The 27406-nt window shown below is 42.0% G+C and overlaps 1 protein-coding gene across 1 annotated transcript in view; it reads right to left on the minus strand.

Moving 5' to 3' along the window:
• LOC111858571 (uncharacterized) overlaps nt 1-27406 on the minus strand; it is a 62017-nt gene that overhangs the window by 28183 nt on the left and 6428 nt on the right. The window contains exons 2-6 of the mRNA XM_072718458.1: nt 11827-12162; nt 10030-10131; nt 9411-9506; nt 8983-9072; nt 8060-8131 (exon numbers count right to left, since the gene is read on the minus strand). Of these exons, the coding sequence (XP_072574559.1) occupies nt 8060-8131; nt 8983-9072; nt 9411-9506; nt 10030-10131; nt 11827-12162 (696 nt within the window). The remainder of the gene's footprint in view (nt 1-8059; nt 8132-8982; nt 9073-9410; nt 9507-10029; nt 10132-11826; nt 12163-27406) is intronic.

The following is a 27406-nucleotide window of genomic DNA, read 5'->3' on the forward strand; positions in this document are numbered from 1 at the left end:
GTATCGACTAGATATAGTCGGGCTCACCTCAACACATAGCTTTGGTTCTGGAACCAATCTCCTGGAGAGGGGCTGGACGCTCTTTTATTCTGGAGTTGCGGCGGGTGAGCGACGCCGGGCTGGGGTGGGGCTATTGGTGGTCCCACAGCTCGGTGCATTAACAACGGAGTTTACCCAGGTGAACGAGAGGGCTGTTTCCCTGCACCTTCAGGTCGGGGATAGGTCTCTGACTGTCATCTGCGCTTATGCGCCGAATGTCAGTTCAGAGTACCCGGCCTTCTTGGATTCCCTTAGCAGTATGCTATTTGGCGTGCCGTGGGGGGATTCCATTGTTTTGCTGGGGGACTTCAACGCTCACGTAGGTAATGACAGTGTGACCTGGAAGGGGGTGATTGGGAGTAACGGCCTCCCTGATCTGAATCCGAGTGGTGTTCTGTTATTGGACTTCTGTGCAATGCATGGTTTGTCCATAACGAACACCATGTTCGAGCATAAGGGTGTCCATAAGTGGACATGGTACGAACATGCCCGGGGCTACAGGTCGATGATCGATTTCATAATCGTATCATCTGATCTGCGGCCTTCCGTCTTGGACACTCGGGTAAAGAGAGGGGCAGAGCTGTCAACTGATCACCACCTGGTGATGAGTTGGCTCAGGTGGTGGGGGAGGAAGCCGGTCAGACCTGGTAGGCCCAAGCGCATAGTAAGGGTCTGCTGGGAACGTCTAGCAGAGGCTCCTGTTTGCTGGAGCTTTAACTTGTGCCTCCGGCAGAATTCCAACTGCATGCCGGGGGAGGTTGGGGACATTGAGTCTGAATGGACACTGTTCCGGACCTCCATTGTGGAAGCGGCCGTACAGAGCTGTGGCTGCAGGGTGGTCGGTGCCAGTCGTGGCGGTAACCCCTGTACCCGATGGTGGACACCAGAGGTGAGGAGGGCCATGAAGCTGAAGAAGGAGGCTTACCGGGAATTATTAGCCTGGGGGTCTCCGGAGGCAGCTGACGGGTACCGGCGGGCATTATCCTGGGAACGCCTCGGTGTCCTCCCCGAGGAGCTGGTAGAGGTAGCTGGGGAGAGGGAGGTCTGGGTGCCTCTCCTGAAGCTGCTACCCCCGCGACCCGAACCCCGGACAAACGGCAGATGATGGATGGATGGATGGAACATATGCTTAGTTTTTTTACTTTTAACGTTAAAAAAAAAAAAAAGTTTTTTATAACACATGGCTCACTGCTGCTCCTCTATACTACCGTCTCTCTCTTTTTTTCTCCGCCCCATCGCATACACACCCCACCTGAAAATGGGGGCGCCCATGTAAAATTTCAAAATAAAAGCCTTTACAAAAATAGAACTCCTAGGTCCCCTACATCTGATTAAACATTTGATGTGTTTTCTGTGTTTTGTTATGAATAAAATATGGGTTTATGAGATTTCCATATCATTGCATTCTGTTTTTATTTAAAATTTGCACAGCATCCCAACTTTTTTGGAACTGGGGTTGTATGTCTATAGCAAAAGCAGTGCAGCAGGAAGTTGTACAGTGGTACCTCAGATCTCAAACTCAATAGAACTCGAATTTCGAACCAGTTTGAAAAAAAATTACCTAGAACTTGCTCTGAATCTCAGAAGTCAAACCGTGAATGCCAACCTAAGATAACTTGTACGCACAGGCACATTTCTCAGCGGAAACATAGGATAACGCTTCAGTCTAAGCCTCACATTAGCTGTGATAGCATCGTGCATGTGTACACTAGCTGAATACATATATTTAGACAGTAAAAATACATTTAAACAATGATAGACAGTAACAGTAATTATTATTATATAATGAAATTAGGGCTGTCAAAATTAACTGGTTAACGCGGATTAATCCATCAGCGTGATTAATCTGATTAAAATTTTTAATGCAATTAACCCATGTGCAACGCAGAATGATTCAAAATCCCTGAAATGTCTCTGTCAACCCATTTCGGGCAGTTTTGGTGCATTCCATTTGCCCTCGGAACTCATATTCCGAGTCGGATTCCGGAGTTTTGAAGTAACGACATGCGCTCCCGTTTCTCGGAGATCCGAGAAATGTCTCGGAGCAACACAGAGGATCCCGAGTTCAGAATCCAAGATAGCTGCGCCTTGTAGTTTTACTGTTTAAGCACTACTTCTCATTTGTGGCTCATTAAATCGGTCGCATACGCTATACCGTCCAAGTTATCTGTGGATGTGTTGCTGTGGAGTTTTATATGTAAAGCACCGCACGTAATGTGTTATCAACTGATATTGCTAACAATGGCAATTAACCGGTCTAGAATTGGACTTCATGATTAGTTGGATTATTTGTCGGATTTACGGTAGTTCGTGCTAATTGTAAGCGAACGAAGATAAAGACCATTTAAACTGAGGTACAGTACCTTAAATCCTACAAGTTGACCGACTAAGCAAAAAATCTTGCTTTTTGATATGGGTCCATGGTATTGCACTTCTGTGGCAGATGAAATGCATCCGACTCATGTTCAAGATGTTCAATAAACATGTTAAGTGCATATATATTCCCTTTTTTTTGAGTCGGTTTGCTCATGCAAAATGAAATGTGATTAATATAGATTAAAAATGAATGATATTTAATCATGATTAATCGAAATTAATCCACAGCAACCCTGTGATTAATCTGATTAAAAATTTGAATCGTTTGACAGCACTAAATGAAATACATTTCAAAATAAAGATTTCTTATAAATTATTTAAATATTAATAATAAACAATTAATACATTTAATTATAATAATATTGTCATGCAGAGCAGGGACGAAACGGAGAGAAAGACACAGACGTCAGGGTATCAGAGAATACGGGTTTAATTACAGGTAAGGCAGGGAAAATGCAGATGGACAATATAATGACCGGAATGGGGAAACAAACTGAAACGCGGACTAAATACATAGGACTAATGACAACAACCAGAAACAGCTGATCACACGGGGATTCCACACGAGGTTAACGAGGGGGTGTGGCACACGCAAGGAGCGGACAATCGGGGCAGCACACATAATTTTTTTTAACTTTACACATTGTTTGGATACATTTATTTTCTTACTTTACAAATTACTGTTTTGATAAATGTGCTAAGATGTGTTTAGTACAGTATATGCTCTTCTTGTTTTATCCTGTTCATTTTGTGTTTAAATGCTAAAAAAACATATTTAGATGTAATTTTTGGGGCTGGGAACCAATTAATTGGTTGTCCATCATTTCTTATGGGGATAATTCGATCACAACTTGAACCTTTTAGAATTTAATCTGGAGTTCTGAACGGATTAAATTCTAGTTCTGAGGTACCACTGTATAATAAACTGTTAACACATTTCAAAGAAATATATGAACGTAGAAAATTCATTGTGCAAATTTGCAGTTATTGAAAAATTATGAAAACATTTCAAGTAACTTCCCTGGGGGGTATTCCATGAAAGTAGCTAAAGAAAGGCAGACTTTCCCGAAAAAGTCAGACTCAACTTAGCTCCATCTCTAAACTTAGCCTCATGTCATTCCACGAACGCAGTTCAGCTTTAACTAATCAAGGCTCATTCAAGACAGACTTGCATAGTCTCACTTAGTACGCACACCCAGGGGTTATTCCATGAAGCAGGCTTAAGGGAAAGTCTGACTTATTTTGAAAAGTCAGTCTTACTTAAGTGAGAGCTCCGTTCCATCAATGTGTCTTAAATGAATCCCCGCTGAATTACCATGGTAATTTAGGCCTGCGAACAAGCCTGGTCCGGACCAGGCTAACTGTCTCGCTTAGTTTAGTGTTGTCTCAAAGAATAGATTCCCAAAAGATCGTTTCATCGGACGAAATTCCGCGATGTAACTAATATATATATAACTGAAGCTGATGTTTTGCAAAGCCTAGCTAAGCTCAAAATAAATAAATCACAGGGCCCTGATGGCATCTTACCTATAGTGTTAAAAGAGATGAAGGATATTATTTGCCGACCCTTAACTTTACTGTTTAAAAAATCCTTATCTGAAAGGTGTGGTACCTTCTGATTGGAAGCATGCCAACATAACGCCCATTTTCAAAAAAGGAGATAGAAGTAATTTGTCAAACTATAGGCCAATCAGTCTAACTTGTATAACTGGTAAAGTTATGGAGGCTATAATCAAAGAGAAAATGGTAGATTACCTGGACTCAAATAACATTTTGAGGGATAGCCAGCATGGATTTAGGAGAGGTAGATCCTGTTTAACAAATCTGTTGGAGTTTTTTGAGGAAACTACTCAGGAAGTTGATGATAAGAAGGCCTATGATGTCATCTACTTAGATTTCCAAAAGGCTTTTGATGTTGTCCCCCACAAGAGGCTCTCCCTTAAACTCAAAGCGACAGGTATTTTAGGAACTGTAGCGACCTGGATTGATAACTGGTTAACGGATAGGAAGGAGCGAGTAGTTATAAGAGGCTCAATGTCACAGTGGGCCTGCGTTCATAGTGGGGTACCGCAGGGTTCAATTTTAGGACCACTATTGTTCCTAATTTACATAAATGATATAGACACCAATATATACCATAAACTGGTGAAATTTGCAGATGACACCAAGATGGGTGGTGTAGCAGATACTGAACTAGCGGCTCAGCAGCTACAGCGGGATCTTAATTTAATTAGTGACTGGGCTGACACCTGGCAGATGAAATTTAACATAGACAAATGTAAGGTACTCCATGTAGGGAGCAGAAATATAAAGTACAGGTATTTTATGGGACCTACTGAAATAAAGGTAGCTGATTATGAGAAAGACCTTGGTGTGTATGTTGATGCTTCCATGTCTCATTCCCGCCAGTGCGGGGAGGCAATAAAAAAGGCCAATAGGATGTTGGGGTATATCTCCAGGTGTGTGGAGTTTAAGTCAAGGGAGGTAATGCTAAGATTATACAATTCCTTGGTGAGACCTCACCTAGAATATTGTGTGCAGGTTTGGTCACCATATCTTAAAAAGGACATAGCGGCCTTAGAAAAGGTGCAGCATAGGGCCACAAGAATGATTCCTGGTCTTAGAGGAATGTCATACGAGGAAAGGTTATTTGAGCTAAATCTGTTCAGCCTCAAGCAAAGGAGACTGAGGGGGGACATGATCCAGGTCTATAAGATTCTAACAGGTTTGGATGCTGTTCAACCAAATAGTTACTTCAGCATTAGTTCAAATACAAGAACTCGTGGACATAGGTGGAAATTAGCGGGAGAACATTTCAAACTGGATTTAAGGAAGCACTTCTTTACACAGCGTGCAGTCAGAGTATGGAATAGTCTTCCTGATAACGTAGTGCAAGCTGAATCCTTGGGTTCCTTTAAATCAGAGCTAGATAAGATTTTAACAACTCTGAGCTATTAGTTAAGTTCTCCCCAAGCGAGCTCGATGGGCCGAATGGCCTTCTCTCGTTTGTATAGTTCTTATGTTCTTATGTAATCTGTTGAATTATATGTCCTCACTTGACATTATATTTTACATTATCTGATTGAATTTTTTTGTTAATCTGTAAGGTGTACCAAAATGACATGATTTTGTTTGAGTTAGCGGGAGAATGAGTCTTGTACATACGTATATAAAAAAAATGGAACCCTGTAGTCAGTGCTGTGAGTAAAAGCAAGACGAGAAAGCAGAGAATAAAAACCATCTTTTCTGAATCTCTGCGTGATACTTCCATAATATGGAGAACAGAGCTGAGATTGTTACATAATCAATATAATAAAGCCTATAAAATCACGTCTTAGCATTCCAATTAATTCCAAAATAATTACAGTAAAATCCCGTTATAACGGAATATCATCTATAACAGACGAGGTCCGCTGGCCCCGACCGTGCACTTTTACAAACATGCAGAAAAAGCATCAGATATAGCGAACTCGCATATAACGTAATTTCGCTTATAATAGACAAACAATTTGGTCCCCAGGGCCGCTTTTAGCTGTAGTTCTGTTCGGCTATAACGGACATGCAGTTCCGCCTACAAGGCGTGTGGCCGGTGATATCCAGCGCAGATACGTACATAGTTGGTATTATTAATAGTCACGCATCTGGTAAGGTAAAGTTGGATTACTACATGTACAATATAATAATCTATACCACAAGTGTGTCTGTTGAGGTCTGGAATGAGAAAATGGTGTCCTGTAGTTGTGTTCTGGGCATACAGCAACTCTGGATGTAACGGACTGTTTTGCCAGGTCCCTTGAAGTCCGTTATAACAGTATTTTACTGTAAAATAAAAGCGTACGCATACTACAAAGGTGAAGCAAGAAATGCAATGACTGTCATTGGAAAAAAAATCTGTTAAAATAATATGAACAGGAATTGATATTTTTATACTTTGAAAGTTTACTACTAAAATAGCAAAGACAACGTACGGTTATTTGTGCAGAACATTTCAGACTTATGTGATTTAAAGTATTTTACGGAGATCAAATAATATTGTACAGTAATAATCACAGGTGAAATCAACCCAGAGGGTTTCCCATTGGCTATGGGGATCGAACCAGCAACTTTCGCATTATAAGGCGACAGCATAAACCACTGTACCATCATGCCACTGTACTAAGCACTTGTAACATTTACATAACTTGTGCATTTAGTCTGTCTGCAATTCATTGCCAAGCCAACTCCCTGGCTGTATTTATGGCCACAGTATTGCCTTTTTTTAACGATTACATCTTTGTATTTTTCATACAGCTCCATCAGCAGAGTTTATTCTGCGGTGGAGAGAAACACCGCCCTCATTTAACAGCACAGGTGTCAGACTCCAGTCCTGGAGGGCCGGAGCCCTGCACATTTTTGAGTTTCCCCTCGTTTAACACACCTGATTCAACTTCTTGTGCTAATTACCACACAGCTCTTGAGCTGAATCATTTGTGTGGGAAAAGGGAAAGAACTAAGCTACACAGGGCTGCGGCCCTCCAGGACTGCAGTTTGACACCCCTGTTTTACAGGCTTTCCGACTCATATGGTCGATCTATCGTTTATCCATTTATTTGGGCTTCTTCAGTATCGCGGCTGTGCGCACTAAGTGAGACTATGCAAGTCTGTCTTGAATGAACCTTGATTAGTTAAAACTGAACTGCATTCGTGGAACGACATGAGGCTAAGTTTAGAGATGGAGGTAGGCTGAGTCTGACTTTTTCGGGAAAGTCTGCCTTTTTTTAGCTACTTTCATGGAATACCCCCCCGCGATATTTCAGAAGCCCAAATGAATGGATGAACGATAGATCGACCAAAAGAGTCGGAAAGCCTATAAAACAAGATCTGTGTTTCTTTCCGCCACAGAACAAATGCTGTTGATGGAGCTGTATGAAAAATACATTGGTACAGTGGTTTAGTGTCCCTCCAGCAAGTTGGTAAGCTGTTTACTATGCTGTGGTAAGTTTTTTACAAAGGCATGGTAAGCTGTTTACTGTGGTGTGGTAAGCTGTTTACCATGCTGTGTTCCCCACACAGTTTTTATAGGTCACTGGAAGGAGCAGCTTCCCCAGATCATTAGCAGCTGCCAAACCTGCTCTCACCCGACCACACTGTAAAACAGGTGCTGAGCGCATCGTTTCACTCAATGGTGTCAATAAAACCAAAATAACAAACAGTCTGAGCCTAGATGGCACCTTGTCATCCACTCTGATAGTCACAGTGGGTGACATTAAACCTGATTGTCACAGGTGGGAGCCACCAATGAGAGTCATTAAAGCAGCAAAAAGTGTGTCACCCATAAACAACAAGGTTGGGCACTAACTGACACATATACACTGAAATGTACTTAACCACACAAGCACTTAATGTACAAAGGACAAGCGTTCAAAGACAAAGTGATGTGTAATGTTGGTGAATACAAATAAAGATGTAGATGCAGCCCCATACCATATCACATTTTTACTTTATGCGCTCCCAACCTCCACCTCATGCCAAATCTCACTCCAACAAATTCCTCAAAGCTGGCAGCCCTGACAGTGTGTTTAATATTTTACCAGAAACTGCTATTTTCTATTTTCTCCTGATTTACTGCTGATGTTTCATATCCATTAATGTAATTTAAACTTACCAGAGCATATAGCCATGATGATGATGGTGCTTCCTACTGTGCGAGTCAGATATATAACTCCCCAATGTATACCTGTAAAAATAGTTATTTTTATCATAAAACACAGGATATATGAATACAAGCTGCTGCCTGTAGCCACCGCTGGTTCCCCCCATGACCCTCATTATTACGGCCCCCCCATCCCCTCTAGTTCACCCAGTCTTACAGTGACAGTGTGAGGGCAGTGGTGGCCAGGGGAGATTTCATTATGCCAATTATCACAGATGCGGAGGTGCGGATGGTTTATAAGGAGCTGTGTGGCTCCTCTGTTCTCTCTCACTTTGTGTTTGTAACTCTGTGCACATTGAGGATTTGCTCACCCTGTACTTCTCTCTCGCTTTGTGTCTGTAACTCTGTGCACATTGAGGATTTGCTCACCCTGCGCTTCTCTCTCGCTTTGTGTTTGTAACTCTGTGCACATTGAGGATTTACTGATCCTGCGCTTCTCTCTCACTTTGTGTTTGTAACTCTATGTACATTAAGTATTATACCGCAGTCATATAATGGCATTAACCATATAACACAGAAATAAGACTACAGGCATTTTAAAACAGAACAATCCGGCTTGATCAAAATCAGACGCAAATGGGGAGGGGGGGCTAACGTGACCATGTAAAGAAACATTTATATCTCAGACACTAAAACAGCACAAATGGCAATTTCAATGGCACAAACGTCTGTGATCAGTTTGGTCGAAATCGGACACAAATGGAAGGCCAACTTCCTGCTGGTGACGTCACCATGTAAAAATTTAGTCTTAGAAATTAAAAAAGTACAAATGAAAATTTCAACAGCACAAATTGTCACAAACACAGCAGAATCGATTGCGATTGGTTTGGTTAAAATCTGAAACACATGGGGTGAAGAACGATTAGTAAATATACCTGGATATAATCGATCTGAGTTCATATTAAACGACACCAGGATATTCAGCAGACTGATGGCAGCACAAGTAACAGCCTCTTCTGTGGATCCTGGGAAACACCAAGTGGACAAGATAACTTTAAGGGAAATATGGCAGTATTTAGATGCAGTTCTGCAGATTGGATCCCAGTTTTTCTGGATCTTGCATTAATGGTGGCAGGACTGACTGCTTACATTTGAAATTTGATAATTATAGTCACCAGGTGGTGTTTCCTCTGTTGTTGTAAATTTTATGTGTATTTGATCAAGTATATTTCTTGGTCTTTTATCCTTTCCAGTAATCAAGAAATGCTGATACTCACATGAAATAATTTAAATCAATATGTTTTAAAGCATTCTTTAAATGAATCAAAATACAGAACATATTAACCATATGTAACAGGCTCACCTTCAGTTACACCCCACAGGATGAATGCTGAGGAAACCATGATTGGTGGAACCGCGGCATGTGACCAGTGACTCAACAGAGCCTGTCTGCTTTTACCTATAGGCAAAGTGGAACCAAATTTAACCACATGCTAGGTCTGTAACATCAGATGACGATTCATGCAACATTTACGACCCTCAATGGTCTTCAGATGGTCATTCTGCTGCATGCTCACCTACAGACAGATTGTCAGTCTCACTAGATGAGGTATTATTTTTGCATAGTTTTAATAAGGACATCAGCTTTGGTTCATTGTTTTGGCTTGCTCCTGTTTACAGTGATAAAATGTTCAGAAATAATTCATATTCACACATATGTGTTTGTTACCAGAGGCACAGGATCAAAGTATGTTAATTACATCACAGTTAAGCCCTGCAATGGACAGGCACCCTGTGTAGATACAGTCCTGCCTGATGCCCCATGTCTGCTGAGATGCCCTCTACAGGATAAGTGACTTCAAACATGCAATGACTGATGTCATCAGAATTACTAGAAATGACAGAGCAGACACTTCACAGTAATTCACCTTATGTGTGACCTGTACTTTACGATTAAAACTGAATGTTTCAAAATTACTTACTTTTACTTCTATAATGCCAGTCAGATAAAGCACCAGTAAGTAGGACTGCAGGTGTGACAGCGATGCAGAGCCCCAGAATCAGCCAATGCAGGGATGAATAACCTAAAGAAAAATAAGAAATACATTCCAAATTTTTTTTTTCCAAAAAACAGGATTAACATACTAAACTATAATCAGCATGTCTAACCCAATAATTATTCTACAAAACTGGAGCACAAATTTATTTTATGTGCATGATTTCTAATTGTTTACTGACTTACATTATTATTAGGTGAAAATAAAACCACAGATTGTACTGCATCGCTCTAATACATGGGGATATTCAACTAAAATTTAAAGAGGTCCAGTTAGAGAAAATTTCTTGAAACAAAGGTCCGGAAGATCATAATGTCTAACTATTTAATAGTGTGATATATATTTAAGTAGCCTATTAGTTGCATCAACATTGCATTTGATCAGTACTTGACTGTCAAATCAAATTAATTCAGTACAATTCAAAAACGTTTTGCTAATATTTATTGTCACGTGACACAGAACTTCGGCCAGCTGGCTGGAGTGAGATGGTCAATTCGAGATGTCTGCACACATGTAACAGTTCTTACCTTGTAAATAGTCTGCTTTTGTATTTAACCGTGTAAATACGCCCTTGACGTAGCTAATTTTAGGTTTTATAATGGAATAACATAGATTTGCCGTAAGATTTCCAGCGTGAGTGTCATGCCAGATGCTTGAGATTTGACAGCCATGAAAACGTACATTTTTTGTTTCACCTGAGTTTATATTTATATAACAGATAACATTATTCTATACATACGTTAAAAAGCAGAAACTTCAACGAACATGAAATCAACAATAAACTACGTCGATTTATCCAACATGTTATATAATACATACTGTATTTAAAAACTTTTCAGCTGTATGATTTCAGGACAGACCAGTCACTCTTTTACGAACATTACGAATTTTTGGTTGCGGGTTTTAGCTTCGCTGCTGCCACTAATGCCACATTAGCGCAGACAAAGGGCTGCATGAGCCGAACTACGTCTAGCTTAGCGGTTAGAGGTGTTTGACGTTCATTGGCGTGGGAAACGGCGGTTCTACTGCTAAACCACTACCGAAAAGACCACAAAAGCTGCGCCGAATAAAATAGAAACGTCAGGTTTTAAATAACTTAATGTTTTGGCTATCGGTCCGGGTCCGTATAGGACAGCTTCTGGGTCCGGACCCGGACCGCGGTCCGCCTGTTAGTGACCTCTGCTCTAATATAATAAATCTTATCTAGAGCTTAAAACAGCACTAAAGAAGCCTGAAGCCAATATATGATGATTTATTTTGTCTATGAAGCACTCACCCTCAGGAGAATGAAAATGTGATTCAATCACACAAAGCTATGTGGAGATGCATGTTAAAATCAGTTGTTCTCACCCAGTGTTATATTAAGCTAACTTTTAACATAGCGAGAGTATATGCGTATTAAAACAGACTGAACAACCAAAAAGGTAAAAACTTCAAAAATAATTCTAAAATATTGCAAACAATGAAAATAAGATTGCAATGCTTGCGGTAAAAAAAATCTAAAAAAAGTTCTGACTTTACTAAAAACCTCTTTTAAAGAGTCAGCAAAATGGTAACCAATCCTGAGGGAGTTAAAATTAGGACAAAACAATAAAGGTGTTTAACAGTTAAAGGAGTTTAACATGTAGGACATACAGGTGGATCTTCAGCTGTAAGTAAAAACATGAGAGCCGGCTTGGTTTGCCCGATGTGACACCTTGTGTAGGTGACCTGGTGACTCACCCAGTGCTGCTATCCTGGCTGTTGTACTGCCACCAGGATCAGTATCTGAGTAGGCTTCACACCTGAACTCTCCTTTGTCTTCAGTCCTGACTTTCCTCAGTTTCATTGAGAAGTTTCCTTTGGGAATTTCCTCAGTGAAGAATTCAGCTCTTCCAGAGTATCTCTCGAGTATATTTCCTTTACTATACTGAAGCACCATGATGTCATCGTCTGTCTTTGTCCATTCCACATAAAGCTCTGTCACATTAAAAGTGGAGTTCACAGAGCAGCTGAGAGTCACCTCCTCTCCAGCATGTGCATAGACTGGCTCATCTGCACCCGTCACCACCAGCCGCTCTGGAAAAAGAACAGGAAGATTCATACAATCTGGCAACCTGACATCTGTGTTTTTCCTTCCTGTTTAGGTATGAAACTCAGATAGTTTGGGTTTTTTCAATTTTAAAATTTAATCACTTGTTAAATTTTGTCACTTAGAAACTTAAAAGATGGCAGATGTTTTGCGATTTTGTGAAATTACAGGTAAGAAATAACTCCAGAGTAATTCTACTATATCCAGACAGCTGTTAACGCCAAACTGTTTCAGTGCAGTGATACAGACATGGCCCAGGCTTGGGCTTAAGTGGTGGGAACATAATTATTTCAGCAAAATCAAAGCAGATGTGGGCTGGAACCATGGGAAAGTCTTTTCTGGCATCTGGCAGAGGATCACTGCAGTGGGTCGAGGTGGAGTACTGATAAAGTATAAGTGTGCTGAAACTGTGTGGCAGACATTTCAGGTGCAGAAAGTAAAAATTCAAACCAGGATTTTGTTTCAACCAACCGGTTGAGCATAAAGAGTCACAGTCACAGAGTACTCAACTGGTTGGATTTTTACTTCCTGCACCTGAAATGTCCACCAGTGGTTAGAAGTAAATTCATTTCTTTGTGTTTACGGTGGTTAATCTTAAAGTGCTTGGACTTATTGCTAGTTTGTTAGCCGGCAACTGAACCGGTAATCTTAGCTAAAACAAGTGATAAATAATAAAATGCAGTTGAGGGTTATCATACAGTAAAATATACTTTTATTTCAATTAATTGTACTCTTCAGGTTAATTCAGTAGATTGAGAAGTTGTGCAGCAAAATTTTGCAGTCAGCAGCACAACCTGTCTCCATTTTAGGTTCAGTCACATAAGCAAGGGAAAGTATTTATGATGTTTTTAAAAGTCTTGTGATTTTCTTAAGTCTTATTGTATAATTAAAACTATCTGGAAGAATTAGAAATGCCACAGAGTAAAACTGATTGTTGTCTGATAATCATACAATATTAATTAGGGGAAAAATGTTTAAACGTTAATGCATAAGTCAGAAATATTTGTAATTGTTAATGAAACTCTGTGCATGGAGGAGTTCATTGCGATAAGTTTATTTGTTTATATACTTCGCTATATATATATGTTATGCAGTGATTATTATGACAGAATTCCATGGTTGTGTGAAATTGATTTAATCCCTTATAACAGAGTTTTGTATATCAGGTCAGGTCAGGTCAGGTCGGGGAGTGTGCGCTGATGCAACACATGGCAAAACTCATTGGGATCCCAGCTGGCGATCCCCTACACAGACACACGGTCCAGTCCCACCCTCCAGAAATGGCCATCCATCTGCCGCAGCCAGGTGTTACATGGGCATCCCCTCGGCCTGGTCCAGCCCCTTGGGCCTCAGCAATGAGGATCCTGTGAGCCGGATCACCCTCAGGGAAATGCGCCACATGGCCATCGTGCTGTAACTGATGCACCCTCACAATGCAGGTAATATACAGTATAGCCTCCATGTCATAAAGCCATACAGCAAGACAGGGAGCACCAGGACTAGGATCTTTGTCCTCTTGCAAAGATATCGCAAACACCACACACCCCTTTCCAGCGACCTCATGACCCCCCATGCTCTCCCAATCCGTCTGCTGACTTCATAGGAAGAGTCACCAAAGACATAAATGTTGCTGCCAAGGTAAGTGAATCTCTCAATTAGGTCAACATTCTCCCTGCAGACAGACACACAACTGATTGCTGTGCCTAGGAAGTCATTAAAGGCCTGATCTTGGTTTTTATCCAGGACACCCTCAATCCCAGACACTCAGACTCCTCGCTCAGTCTCTCAAGAACTCCGATCAGAGCCTCCATTGACTCCATGGAGATCACAGCATTGTCGGAAAAGTCAAGATCAAGATCAATGATCAATGATAAATGAACCGTACCAGTGTGCAGGCTGGCCATAATGTCCAGAAGCTTCGGGGGGATTCTGCGAAGTCACAGGATATACCACAGGGCAACTCCATCAACTTAGTCAAATGCTTTACAAAAATCAACAAAGGCTACAAATGAACCTTGCGCTAAATCAGAACACTCAGTATTAGGATGGGGTTGATGATAGACTTCTTTCGTGCAAAACCAGACTGCTCTGGCTGCTGATAGATGAGCAAGTGTTCACAGATCCCGTTAAGGATGACTCTAGCAAGGATCTTACCCGGCACTGATAGCAGTGTTATCCTCCTGTAGTCACCACAATCCAGGTGATCACCCTTCCCTTTCCAGATAGGGACCACGAGTCCCATTTTCCTGTCAGTTGGGATGATTCCTGACTCCCAAATGGAAGCAAAGATTGCCAGTTAGGACAGCCTTACCACCAGCCTGGAGAAGTTCATCCCAGAAACCACAGATCTCTGCAGCCTTCCCTACCCCCAGCTGATTCACCACCTGTGCAATCTCCGTGAGATTGGGTGGTTCACAGCTGATTGGAGGATCAGCCTCAAAAACTGTGGACCCAGAGATGTCCAACGTCCTAGCCAGAGGATCGGCTTTAAACAGATGCTCAAAGAGGCCCAGCAGGTGACAAATGCAGTGTCGTCCATAAGGACCGTTCCATCACCCGCCCTGACTGCAAGTCTCCAAGGAACAGATTCAGATGTATGTAATGCTTTGTTTCTTCTGTAAGCAAGAGCACCACAGATGGTGTGTCACCTGATCACAGATTTGTCTAACAAACACATTCTTATCTGTCCTCAGGGCCCGTTGCCTGGTGGGGGCGGGTCGTTGTCTGCCGTTGGCGATTCCGGCGCGGGGTCCTCGGGCGCTGTGTGGTGGTTTGGGGGGGGCGGTGGGGGGAGCCTCTGCCTCGCCTGGGGGGGGGCCTGGGGTGGCCGGGGGGCGGGGGTCACCCCGCCTAGCTGGTCCGGCTCCCCGTTTGCCGGGGGGGTCTGGGGTTGTCCCGTCCTTGGCTGCTAGCTGGGGTCTCATCGGGCGTGGTGGGGTGGGTCTCTCCCGGTCTGCGCCTGGGGGGGGGGGGGGGTTCCCTGCTGCCGGGCTGCCTGTGGCGCCCCTGAACACCTCGGTTGGCCGTCCCTGCCGGCTGTGGGTGCAGGGAGGGGGATAGGGGACTCTGCCATCTGCCAGTGGTGGGGCCCTCATACCTGAACTGCACCCACTAATTTTAATGCATTGTAGACATAAACACACATGTACATGCACACTTCACACCAACATGGGTTGGGGAGGGGATGGGGGCCGAGGGGTCCCCCCTAACTCTCTGTCTCTGGCCCTGCGCGGGTGGGGTGGCCCGCCGGGTGGAAGACCCATCATGGGGGGGTTCGGGTGGCCCTGGCGGGTATGGGCGGCCTCCTCTCTTGGGCCGCGGGCCGGGTGGTGCTTGGCTCTGCTGCGCCGTGGTGGGGCCCTGGTGGGCGGTCCGGGGAAACTTGGGACGCTCTGGGCCCTGCTAGGCAGATTGGGGGGTTCGGTCTGGGCTGGGCGGGGGGTCTGCCGCTCGCCGGTCGCCGCGGGTCCGCTCCCGGGTGAGGGGGGGGCTCTTTGTATGGGCCCCCCATGGATCATCCTGCAGTGTTGGGGGGGAGGCGTGCCGGGTCGCTGCGGTGGGCGGCAGCCCGTCCTGCCGGGCTGGGGGGGTTGGGGCTCCTCCGGTGTGTGGGGGGCCGTCTGCCGGGGGGGGGGGGGGGGGGGGGAGTGGTCCCGGTTGGTGGGGCCCTTCGGCCCTGGACCCGCCTGCCTTGGTGGGGCTGGGGGGCTCGCCACCCGTCCTCCCTCTGCGGGCCTCCCTGTGCGGGGGTTGGCGCCCCCTTAGTCCCTCGCGGGCTCCCTCTCGGGTTGGGTGGGTGGTTGTCTCTGGGATGCGTGGCTGTGGGCCCTTGTGCCGGGGGGGCGGTAGGGTGGCCTCGGTTGCCTGGTTCTCCTGCCTTCGCCTTGGGCCTGGGGGGGGGGGGGTGGGTGCTGCCACCTCCCCTGGCGGCATAAAATGCCAGCACATCCAATGACAAATCAGGTCACACCTACACTTGCACATACATGAATGGGCGCATTAGAGGTTCAGCGATCAATATCATTATTATTATTACTTTTTAGGGTATGTTATAGATTTAGGAATTGAAATATACATATATAAGGGTACGATCACGTGTGTGTATGCTACATATATATAATATCGATTTGTCACATTATTAATTATTATTATCACTGATGTTGTTTGATGAGTGTTATGTTCCTTATGGTTGTTTGTATTCTGTAATCCCCTATACTTCATTTTTTCCCTCCCACCTACATTATTAGTGTTATTATACCTTTTTTTTTCTCCCCCTCTCCCCATGGTGATTGATGCCTGTTATTGTTACGCTTGTTGTTTCTGTACCCCCCCCCCCCCCCCCCCGTTTTTCTTTTTTTTTTTTTTTTCCTTTTTTCCACGGTACTGGTGAGTTCGGAGCGGCCACACTCTTTGCTCTTGAATGTAATGTAAAATAAAGTTGTCCTCCGAAGAGGTGGGGTGGTGGTGGGCAATAAAAAATAAAAAAAATAAAAAAATTAAAAAAACGAGCCTTCACAGCTGTCCTCCTCAGTTACCAATACAGATCGGATTTGCCAACAGGTTGTGTGCTGCAACTCCTCCCGATAAAATCCAGGGTGCCTTGAGATGAAACACCTCCTTCTGGGAACATCGGCAACACTAACAACCCTCGGCAACCTTCAAGGTCTTATCACAGAAGGTCTCCCCTATCACATTGACAGTCACACCCAAGTCTGCAAGTTCCTCATACAAACTGCCCACGTGTATGTGACTGATCTCCTTTGCTGCAGCACGAAATCCAATGGTGCGGCTCAGGGTGTTGGAACTAGGATCCAGCGACCTGCAGCCCCTGACTTTACACAAAGTCAAGGAACATGGAACCACTCTCACCCCAGTCTCTAGACCCATAGGGACTGACACAATCCTCATAGCCTGTGAGTGCCTGTGACTCGCCTGTGCGAGTGTCACCTTTTGGGCACCAAGACCAACCACTGAGTGAAGTTGTGAGTAAAATGTCTCCATGAATGAGACATCACTCACCACGGATGGAGCATACACTGAGACAACAGACACCCTATGAGACCCCTGAGTCTCATAATACACTCGTTGAAAGGAGTGACATCAGACACTATCGGGAGGAGCCAATCCACTACAGCAGCAACTACTCCCTAAGTATGGCAGCCATCAGAGCGACCAGACCAAAGTAGCTGGACCCACTTACAGAGATCTGGCTACTCCCCGGTCTGCGTACTGTACCTCAGAGAGTGCTGCCATCCAAATGTGGAGTTTATGAAGCTCCCCAAACAGCAGAGGAAAATGGTCATCTTGCCAGAGAGACAAGATCTTCCATGTGCCTACCTCAAATTGGGACCCAAGTGCCGTTGTGGAAGTAAAATTGGACATTGGTAGGCCTGGGAGGGGAGGCATATTGGGTCTGTTATGTCTTAGACCTTAGGCCAGAAGAGATTGTTTTGAATACTGTGTGACCTCGCTTTGTGATAGCTGCCTGCAGGTGGCTCCGCAGAAGCTCAGACCTTGGAGAGGCAGACAGTGGAGCAAAGGGGGGGAGAAACCACTTGCAGGAAAAGACTTGAAGCCGCCCCAACTGGTGCACAAAGAGTTACAGGTTATTAAAGTAGTTGTAGTAGTCAATATAATATGTTACGCAATTGATTGCATCATGTTAATCATACTTATGTTAATCATACTAATCATATGTTAACCATGTATTTTCAGTGATTCAGGGGCAATACGTCAATGTGTTAATCATTAATCAATGGAACACCCAAACATTAACAGTGATTCAATGTCATATAATTAATATCTATATACATATCTCATGTAGAGTCTAGAAGCCGAGGCTGTCTCCAGTAAGTTGCGTACAATGGGTGGACTTTACCTTGCTACCAAGGTGAACCAATGAAACAGGAGAATTGTGTTTGTTATGCGTTTCAGCTTAGTTTGTTGATATTTCATGACCAATCAGGAGTTATGGTTTATCTACTGGTTGCTCTGTGTACTGGGTGTGACTTGGTACCAAGGGCCAGAGTGTGATGGGAGCGCTTTGCTGAACTTGCTGGAATAAAAGAGATTTTCTTTACTCACCAAACTAAGAGGTCCAGACTTTTATTCTAAGTGCTTGATTTATAATTTTTCTACCACACCGCCATGCAGCAGGCGATACCTCAGCACCACACCAGCCCGGATCCCCAACAGGCCTGATCCTATTAGCTCTCCGATGGTTTTAACTCTTCCAGGGATGAGGCTCCTGAAGGCTTTCCCCCATCCCCTACAAGATGCGTACAGCCTTCCTGTGGCCGGCTGCTGCAGATCTACTCCCGCAGAGAGTAGAACGGTTGTCGTTCCTGTTTAGATTAAGCTGCTGTGAAGTGTTTTATGGTGGCTGGAGTGCCAATCCTGCCACCAACCCCCCAAAATTTTTCCCTGCAAGTTGGAGGACCACTTGCAAGGCAGGTACACCCATGCAGAGTTATGTGCACTTGTATTTTGTACACCAGTACCACAATATTTTATTTATTTGAGGCATGGTTTTAATTTACAATGCAAAGTTACTCTACTAATAAGCTGGCTAGTGGTTTCACTGCTGGCACCGGCAATACTAGATTAAACTATACCGGTTATAGACTGAATTTTTTGGATATGCGGAAGGTTTTGACGCGACAGCCCATCCAACTTTCGCTGTCGTCACCAGAACTTTTTTTTTGTGGAGGCCAGTAAATATTTAAATAAATAAACAAAATATCCTGCAGCCTCGCGCCTATGATTGAATCACAGCCATAATATATTGGAGTACAACTGCAGAACTTTGAGTATGTTATTGCTTAATTACATTTATATTGACCGTTGTAAATGAGCATTTTGAGACAGGTGATCTCAATTTTGAGTGAAGCCCTTACAAAGTAGTTGTATGTTTCCTGCCTCCTATTCTTAATATTTCTTTGCTCATTTAGTTGAATGTGCAATTAATTTACCAAAGCTTTTTAGAGAGCACTTATACACATTTTAAAGGCAATGACAGCTGAATTATATTGGTCATTGGCAACAAATACCTATATAAGCACTGTAAAGCTGTTTTTGTCAGAATCTTTTTTGCATACTCTGTATTCGTTAATTTGATTATGAATATCAAACTTTTATGTTGTAACATTTGTACAACTATTACGTAACTTTTTGGTGAGCAATGGCTAACAAAATTATATAAAGTACAGTGTATTACTTGATACAGTATTTTCAATAAAATAGCATTACCACCAACAAGCGCTGTTACTACAGCAAATACGAGGCTGACACCGAAGCATTACCTTTTGTTTCCACTCAGAGACATCCCGTGTGACTCATTTCCTGGTGCGTACAATTTATATTAGGTCAGCGTTCACGGTTCGACTTCTGATATTCAGATCGAGTTCTAGGTCAAACTGGTTTGTTCGACTTTCAAGAAATTCGAGTTCTAGTGAGTTTGAGAACCAAGGTACCACTGTATAGTATTATATTAATATATTAACTAATAAGTTCCTGAATGAAATACACAAACTGTCATGATCATACTTATGAATGTGCATTTTGAATCTCTGCAGCAAGTGACAGACTCTGCTTATGATAATATAATTCATCACAGAACAAAAAGACGTGAAATGACTATTGAAGGATAATATTGACCATAGATTCAATAATGTCAAAAGGGGTGTCTGAAGTAGTGAATATTTTATGGATACTGTTTTGAAATACAGTGATCCCCAGCTATATATCATGGTTCAGCTATCGCGCCACCACTATATCGTGGACTTTTCCCCGACGCATCACAGTTCTCTGTGTATCACGTACCTTGCTTGTGGTCCGACTGTTGTGAGTAAACTTTTTGTGAATTTTTCGACGATTTAAGGCTTAAACTATAAAATGTTTATTTATATGGTCTTTCTATATTGCGAGTTTTCACCTATTATTACGTAATAGGTGGGGGGTCACTTTATATAACAACTTCTTTTCAGATATTATTTGTTGTTGAATTTACTGAAAACAAGACTGTTAATATAATATCTGATGCATGGTTTGAGGATGGTGCCACTGTGATGAAGGCCCGGACTGACAGGCCCCAGTCTGTCTCCATAGGAAATAACACTTCCAGGGTCCTCAGACTGAGCACAGGCTCCCCACAGGGTAGAGACCCCTGAGTCTCATAATAGGCTGTTCACTCTGCTGATACATGTCTATGCTGCTCAGTACAGTTCAAATCACATCATAAAGTTTGCATAAAGTCTCATCACCAATAACGATGAGTCTGCATACAGAGAGGAGGTAAAATACCTGGTGGACTGGTGTCAAAATAACAACCTGTCTCTTAATATTCAGAAGACTAAAGAGATGGTTATTAACTTCAGGAAGAGCCCGGCAGCCCACACCCCCACTGCATATCAATGGATCCGCTGTCGAAATAGTCAGCAGTGTAAAGTTCCTGGGTGTGCACATGGTAGACAACCTTTCCTGGAACCTGAACACCACCACCATCACAAAGAAAGCCCAACATCATCTTCACTTCCTTCAAAAGCTGAAGAAGGCCAACCTCCCTCCTCCCATCCTCACGTCATTCTACCAGGGGACCATCGAGAGTGTTCTCTGCTGCTACATCACTGCCTGGTATGGAAACTGCACCGCCGCTGAAAAGAAGTCCCTGCAGCGGATAGTGAGGACAGCAGAGAGTGTCATCGGGGTCCCTCTCCCAGCCATCTCTCGCCTGTACGAAAAGCACATCATCCGTTGTGTGAACAGCATAGTGAAGGACACTTCCCACCCCTTACATGCACTGTTCTCTCTCCTTCCACACTGTAAAAAGCTCTTCAAGGGTGTTGTCTATAGGAATTTATTTTAAAAAGTATATTTCTTCCAATAAATTGATTCCCTTTTCTTTTTGAATTCATTTAAGTTTTACATAAGTAAAAAGTGTGATTGTTTTTGTAACTTGTTATTACCAATCAAAAAATTGTTTTTTACTGACCTTCACAATAAGTTGCTTCTACAAAACTCTATTTAAGTGTTTATATCCAAAGTAAAACATCATGACCCACTCACGTGCTGCAGCAGAACAACGACATCGTTGCTCATCTGTACAGGACCAGTTTCGAATTTCTTTGGAGTTTTTGAGGGCTTTATACAACGTGCAACACATGTAAGCAACTATTTACATCACATACTGTAAAGTTAGGTTTTAGCTGAATGAGCTATTGCACTATAAAATGTAAAAGCGTCGCCAGGTTTCAGACAGTAACGTTAAGTTTGTCAGTTTTGCAGGCGCCTTGCGGCCGTACCAAAGGTCTTGAAATTAACATTAATCTTAAAACAACTATCGTTAACGTTAACGTAGGATAGGTATATGTGAGATAAATTGCCAGATTATGTTTCTGCTTAGTCTGGGTACTTAAAAAAAAAAACATCGCCATTTTGTTTGTTTAAGGAGTCTAATAGTGTTGTAGTCAAGACCGCCTAAACCGAGACCAAGATATTGCCGAGACCGGAGGGTATCAACACCAAGACACTGCCGAGACTTGAGGGTACCAAGACCAAGTCCAAGACCAAGACAAAGACACACTAAGGCGAGACCAAGACCAAGACTGGTCGAGACCAAGACCAAGACCGAAAACAGACTAGGGCTAGAATCGACATCACATTACCCAGATCAACTGTAGAGAAAAAAGGTATTGTTGTAAAGTGTCATTACTCGTTAAATCAAATTCATGTTATCTTTTCAATTATATTGTCCATATGTCCATATGTCTCTCATTTAAAATCTCCCAGATTTGTCATAGTTGCGAGACCTGATGGAAAATAATATTCTCAGCAATCCTCTCCTATAACCATTTTATCAGACCTCATCAAGGGAAAGAGATGGGATATACCAGAAAGATGTTCATATTAAGTCTCTTATACCAGGGACAGAGGCCTCGGGTAAGCTATGAATACAGCTATGTAATGATCCTTTGCTTTGAATTGAAGAGAATGGAGAGAATTAGCCTCCAGATTGACTTGCACCTCCAAGACCGTGCTTTGTAATCAATGTAAAATACCTAATTTATTTGGATTATAACTATGCTATAGACTTCGCGGACATTTTCGGACATTTCTTTGCCGATGTATGATACGACGTGTATGATGTGTGTGGACTGTGAAGCACTGGCAGTGTCCGTGAAGAAAATGTATAAAATGAAACATTTTTTAAATGGATGCATCTGACTGGTTGCATTTGAATTGAGGCGCGTAATAAATAATGATACTGTTCTGTGAGGATGTGCAGTTTTCTCTTTTTTTCCCCATCCCATCGAGACCGCTATGTCCGAGACCAAGACAAGACCGAGACCAAATAGAGTCGAGACCAAGACAAGACCGAGACCAAATAGAGTCGAGACCAAGACAAGACTGAGACCACAAAAAATTGGTCTCGAGACCAAGACCGGTCTCGAGAACTACAACACTAGAGTCTAATAACGTTAGCCTCGGTGAATGTGAATTATTTTGTCTCAAATCACTCGTCTTAAATGTTCTGCCTCTTTCCGAAATAGCTAGCAAAACACTAGTAGCATGGTCTCTCATCCTCGTACATGTGTCACTTAAAGCAGTGTTCCCCAACCACCGGGCCGCGGACCGGTACCGGTATTTCATTTTGAAAAACGTGCCATTACGAGAGCAACCGCCCCCGCGGTCCGTGAAAATTTTTTTGACCGCGGTGATAAAACGGTTGGGGAACACTGAGTTAAAGGTTACGTTAACTGATAGATTTGTAGTCACAGTTGTTGCCCTTACATGATTGAAAAGATGAGGACATTATATTTTTGACGCTTCTCTCTGCAACGTATCATAAAAATTTGTATATGGCAGCTGTTATAGAGTAATAAACGTTGGAAACGAATACCTCTCTTTCCTTATTAAAAGTTATGGCAATGCTAACTAATTATTTCAAGTGGATTGAAGAAATTGTCTAAATTAATAGAGTAAATTAATTAATTAAAATCAAAAAGTTTAATTTTTTATTTTGAATGTTACTTATTTTAACTAAGTATGATTTGGTCAATATGCTGCTCTTTGTCACAATGGTTAAACTCAAATGTTTTGCTTTATATTGTAGATTCTACTTAATTTTTTAGCATACAGTAAAATGAATAATACTGATTTTTACCAAATCAAAATAACAAGAAGTTCACTAAACTTACAAAAAGTAGTTGGAAAATGTTGCCTTAATTTTTTTGAGTTGAATCTAAGTAACAGTTTTTACAGTGCATCTGGTACACGGTTCTGCAGCATCAGAACTGTAATTGCCAGACACTGCAAAAGCTTCTTTTGGTATATTTTTTATCTTTATAATCAGAGGCAGGACCACAGGGGTGGCTGGGGGTGGCACCGGCTACCCTTGAAATCTATGGAGTGCACCAGGGGCCCCTTGCATGGGGGGGCATTTCTTCCCTCTTTGGAATAATTACCTTATAACTTCAGATATAAAAGTCACAGACACATGCCTGATACCTAAAATCAAAGTTGACCCCTTTACAATTGATTGTAGGAAGTTCAATAACGAAATGAATAACCTGTGTATAATTTATGGACATGCGAATATAACAAAAACAGCTGGAAAAATACAAAAACCTGTCTTTGTGTCTTGGATTTTTGCAAATATTTCAAAAACTACATGATGGAATAGGTCCAATTTTAAAAATCTGGTTCCCAAACTTGTTTTCTACATGTGTGCCCAATTTCATATCATTTGATGCAGCCCAACAGGTTTTACGGAGGAAAGAGCAAATGGTGCAACTGGGAGCTTTTCCTATCCAAAACCTAACCTAAACTAATCTGAAACTTATCCAAGATGGCAATAGTGTAACTAGCAGTGTTTTTTGGGGTAGCAACTTTCTTTCTAAATGCATTACCACTTATAGGTCATAAGTAACAATTTGTCACACATCATCACCACACATTTGTAGGAAAATCTATATTTTATTCACACGACTTGTGCCAAACTTATCCAAAACCTATCCAAAACCTATCCAAACTGGCCACAGTGTAACTAGCAGTGTTTTTTGGGGTAGCGTCTTTCTTTCTAAATGCATTACCACTTATGGGTCATAAGAAACATTTTGTTTCTAACCCTAACCCTGCATAACTGTGCCCAAACAAAGCCCGACAAGTGCCCCGCATAACTGTGCCCAAACAAAGCCCGACAAGTGCCACACATAACTGTGCCCAAACAAAGCCCGACAAGTGCCCCGCATAACTTTGCCCAAACAAAGCCGACAAGTGCCCCGCATAACTTTGCCCAAACAAAGCCGACAAGTACCGTACATAATGTTGCCCAAACAAAGCCGACAAGTACTGTACATAACTTTGCTCAAACAAGGCCGACAAGTGCCCCGCATAACTTTGCCCAAACAGAGCCCCGCGTAACTTTGCCCAAGTGAAAGCCAAAAGCGCTGCATTACTTTGAACACTTCAAAGCTTGACAAAGGCAATGCGGAACTTTTCCCAATGTAACACAATACAATGTTACCAAAGCAAATGTTAATTGTAATTTGCTGAATCACGGAATTATAAAAATCTATAGAATAAAAGAGTAAAATGTAAACTGTAAATAAATGTACTTATGTCGAGCGTTGCATCCTCTCCGCGCAAAAAAGCGTCCTCCTCCATCGAATCAATGGATAAAAGCGACACTTTCTTCCCCCGAACCACTCTTCAAAATCATCTTCTGTGCTTTCTCAACAGTGAAAGTCATCCGAGCCATTTTTCTTCAGTCAAAAAAGTTGTTGTCCGAAAATAACTGGGTAAACTCACGGAGACTACGTGCGTAATGCGTACTCGAGACACTCCCACAAATACTGCACCTGCAGATAATAAGTTGCGCATTCATGTCCCCAGCGCGAAAAACAATGCCCAATCAGCACATCCCATACCATTTTGCAAACCTTAGACACACCTCTATTGGATGAAGCAAATGACACTGTAATTTGATGTTCATGTAAAAAGTTTATTATGGTGAAACATAACCATGGGCAAAGGTTCAGTGCGTAAAAAATAATGTGCTAGCAGGGAAGCAGAGCATATATCTGAAAAAATACTTGACAAATAAGGATTACAGTGATTGATTTATGTACATAAGAGATCAAGCTTTCAAACGAGGGTAACTTTGTCATTTTATTCATTGGTTTTCTTCTAAAACTCCGAAGATAATAAACATTGCACGAATGTACAGAATGCCGACTGACATTTTTCCGCGATGAGTGAGCAAGCTATTTGAGAGCATTACAGTCATATTTATGGAAAAATGCGTGTTTTGTCTTAATACTGTGACGGTTTATGAATTATTGGCCGTGAAAGAAATAGTTTGAAGTGCTTAGTTTTCATTTTATTAACACTTATATTTTACTTCCTGACACTCGACCCGTTTAAAGATGGCTACCATGGTCATTTTATTTTTACTTGTTACAAAAAAACCATGGCACAAAAATTGCGCAACTTTCTACAGATATTATCTGAAAGGTTTTTTGTAGTGTAACAAGCCGTTTTTGGTTGATTTGATACATTTGTTTCTTTTATTGAACGTCATTTTTTTCTGTTATTGAAAATTCGGACGTATGCGTCCGAACCACTAGGCGGCAACAATGAAAGAGTATAGCCTAAAGAATATACAGGCTAAGCATCCACGTTTTAAGTTCCTCAATTTTTTTCTGTTGTTGCTGCTGCTGCGTCTCTCTATAAAATAAAATTTCACTGACAGCGTTACGTGACATTTAAAAAATGTCACGTAAAAAAAAAAAAGTTAAACCTACTTTGAATGACAAAATGAATTTATTTGATTACCAATATTTACTTTATAGGCTTTTATACTTTAATTTACTTTATAGACCATACAAAACCATATAAAACTTGCTCACGTTTTGCTCTGGCTTCCACCTGTTCGCGTAGCACACTCTCATGTTTCTGAGAAAAATGATTCCAAAGTGAATCTTTACTCACTGAAACAGTTTCACCACATTGTTGTTCTTGCTCTACATTATTGTCATCTATATGTTTGATAAGAATATTACACTTGTATGATCTATCAGTTTCCTTTATGAAATGATAATAATAATACTCATCATCACTTCATTAATCCCCATGGAGAAATTGTCTTTCACGTCTCCTTCAACTTGCTCTTTGTAAGTAAATTGTCCGTGAAGGGCAGCTATTCATGGCTGCACCCAGGGAGCTGTGGGTTAAGGGCCTTGCTCAAGGACCCACAGACATGCAGAGGCTGGGTTTGAACTGGTGACCTTGTGATTACAGGTACACAGGCTTAGCCCACTAAGCCGCACAGAACACATGGTTCCAGTTATTAGAGTACAAGAATTTTTATAAATAAATTACAAATATCAACTCTAAACACAGAAAGCATACAATAGGTATTTCAGACATCCAGAAATTGTGCAAATGTTACAGAAGCAGTCAAGTAGAAAACAATTTGAATAGTGGAATGTAATCGTGTGCATTATATGTGTGTATGATCAGCAGGGTTTAAATATGAGTACAGTCAATCTATTTCAATGCATCTATACTGTACAGCACAACACTATATACAGTACTATACACTATATACAATATCTATACAGTATCTAAGTAGTATTGCATTTGTAAAATGCAACTAGAAAACCCCTTTTCTCATGCTGTCTTACCATGCTTCCCCGAAGATAATACTTGTCAAATTGGAACGTGTGTCTTTAGCTGTGGAGCTTAATGAAAAATGGCGGGACCACAGTTTGCATCAGTTAGCATAGCACCGCGCTAGCAGACCATAGCTGCTCTGGGTAAAATTGTTCTAAAACATGTTACACATCAAATGTGCCAGTGTTAAATTAACACTTCATGGTGTTTATATGGGTCCACACCATTCAGTGTTACCTATAATATTTTACAGTGAGCAGTGAGTGTTGTTTTTACACTGTTAATATTTATTAACTCTTATGGTGTTCAACTGACAACCTAGACTGTTAAGTCAATGAGTCGCCACCTCTTCCTAGATTGCAAGCCCATATGGGTGGCACACAAGTACAAAATGGGTGGCCCATATCTGCCCCATTTTAATGTACTCTCATTTGAACTCATTTGGGCATTCAGCTGCTGTGTTTTACTAACCCACCATAATAAGAAAGACTAGCATTTTCTCATTTAAGCATGACTATATATATATATATATATATATTGATGTTTTCATTCCTAATT

Source organism: Paramormyrops kingsleyae, chromosome 12 (assembly GCF_048594095.1).
Source record: "Paramormyrops kingsleyae isolate MSU_618 chromosome 12, PKINGS_0.4, whole genome shotgun sequence".
Classification (NCBI taxonomy): domain Eukaryota; kingdom Metazoa; phylum Chordata; class Actinopteri; order Osteoglossiformes; family Mormyridae; genus Paramormyrops; species Paramormyrops kingsleyae.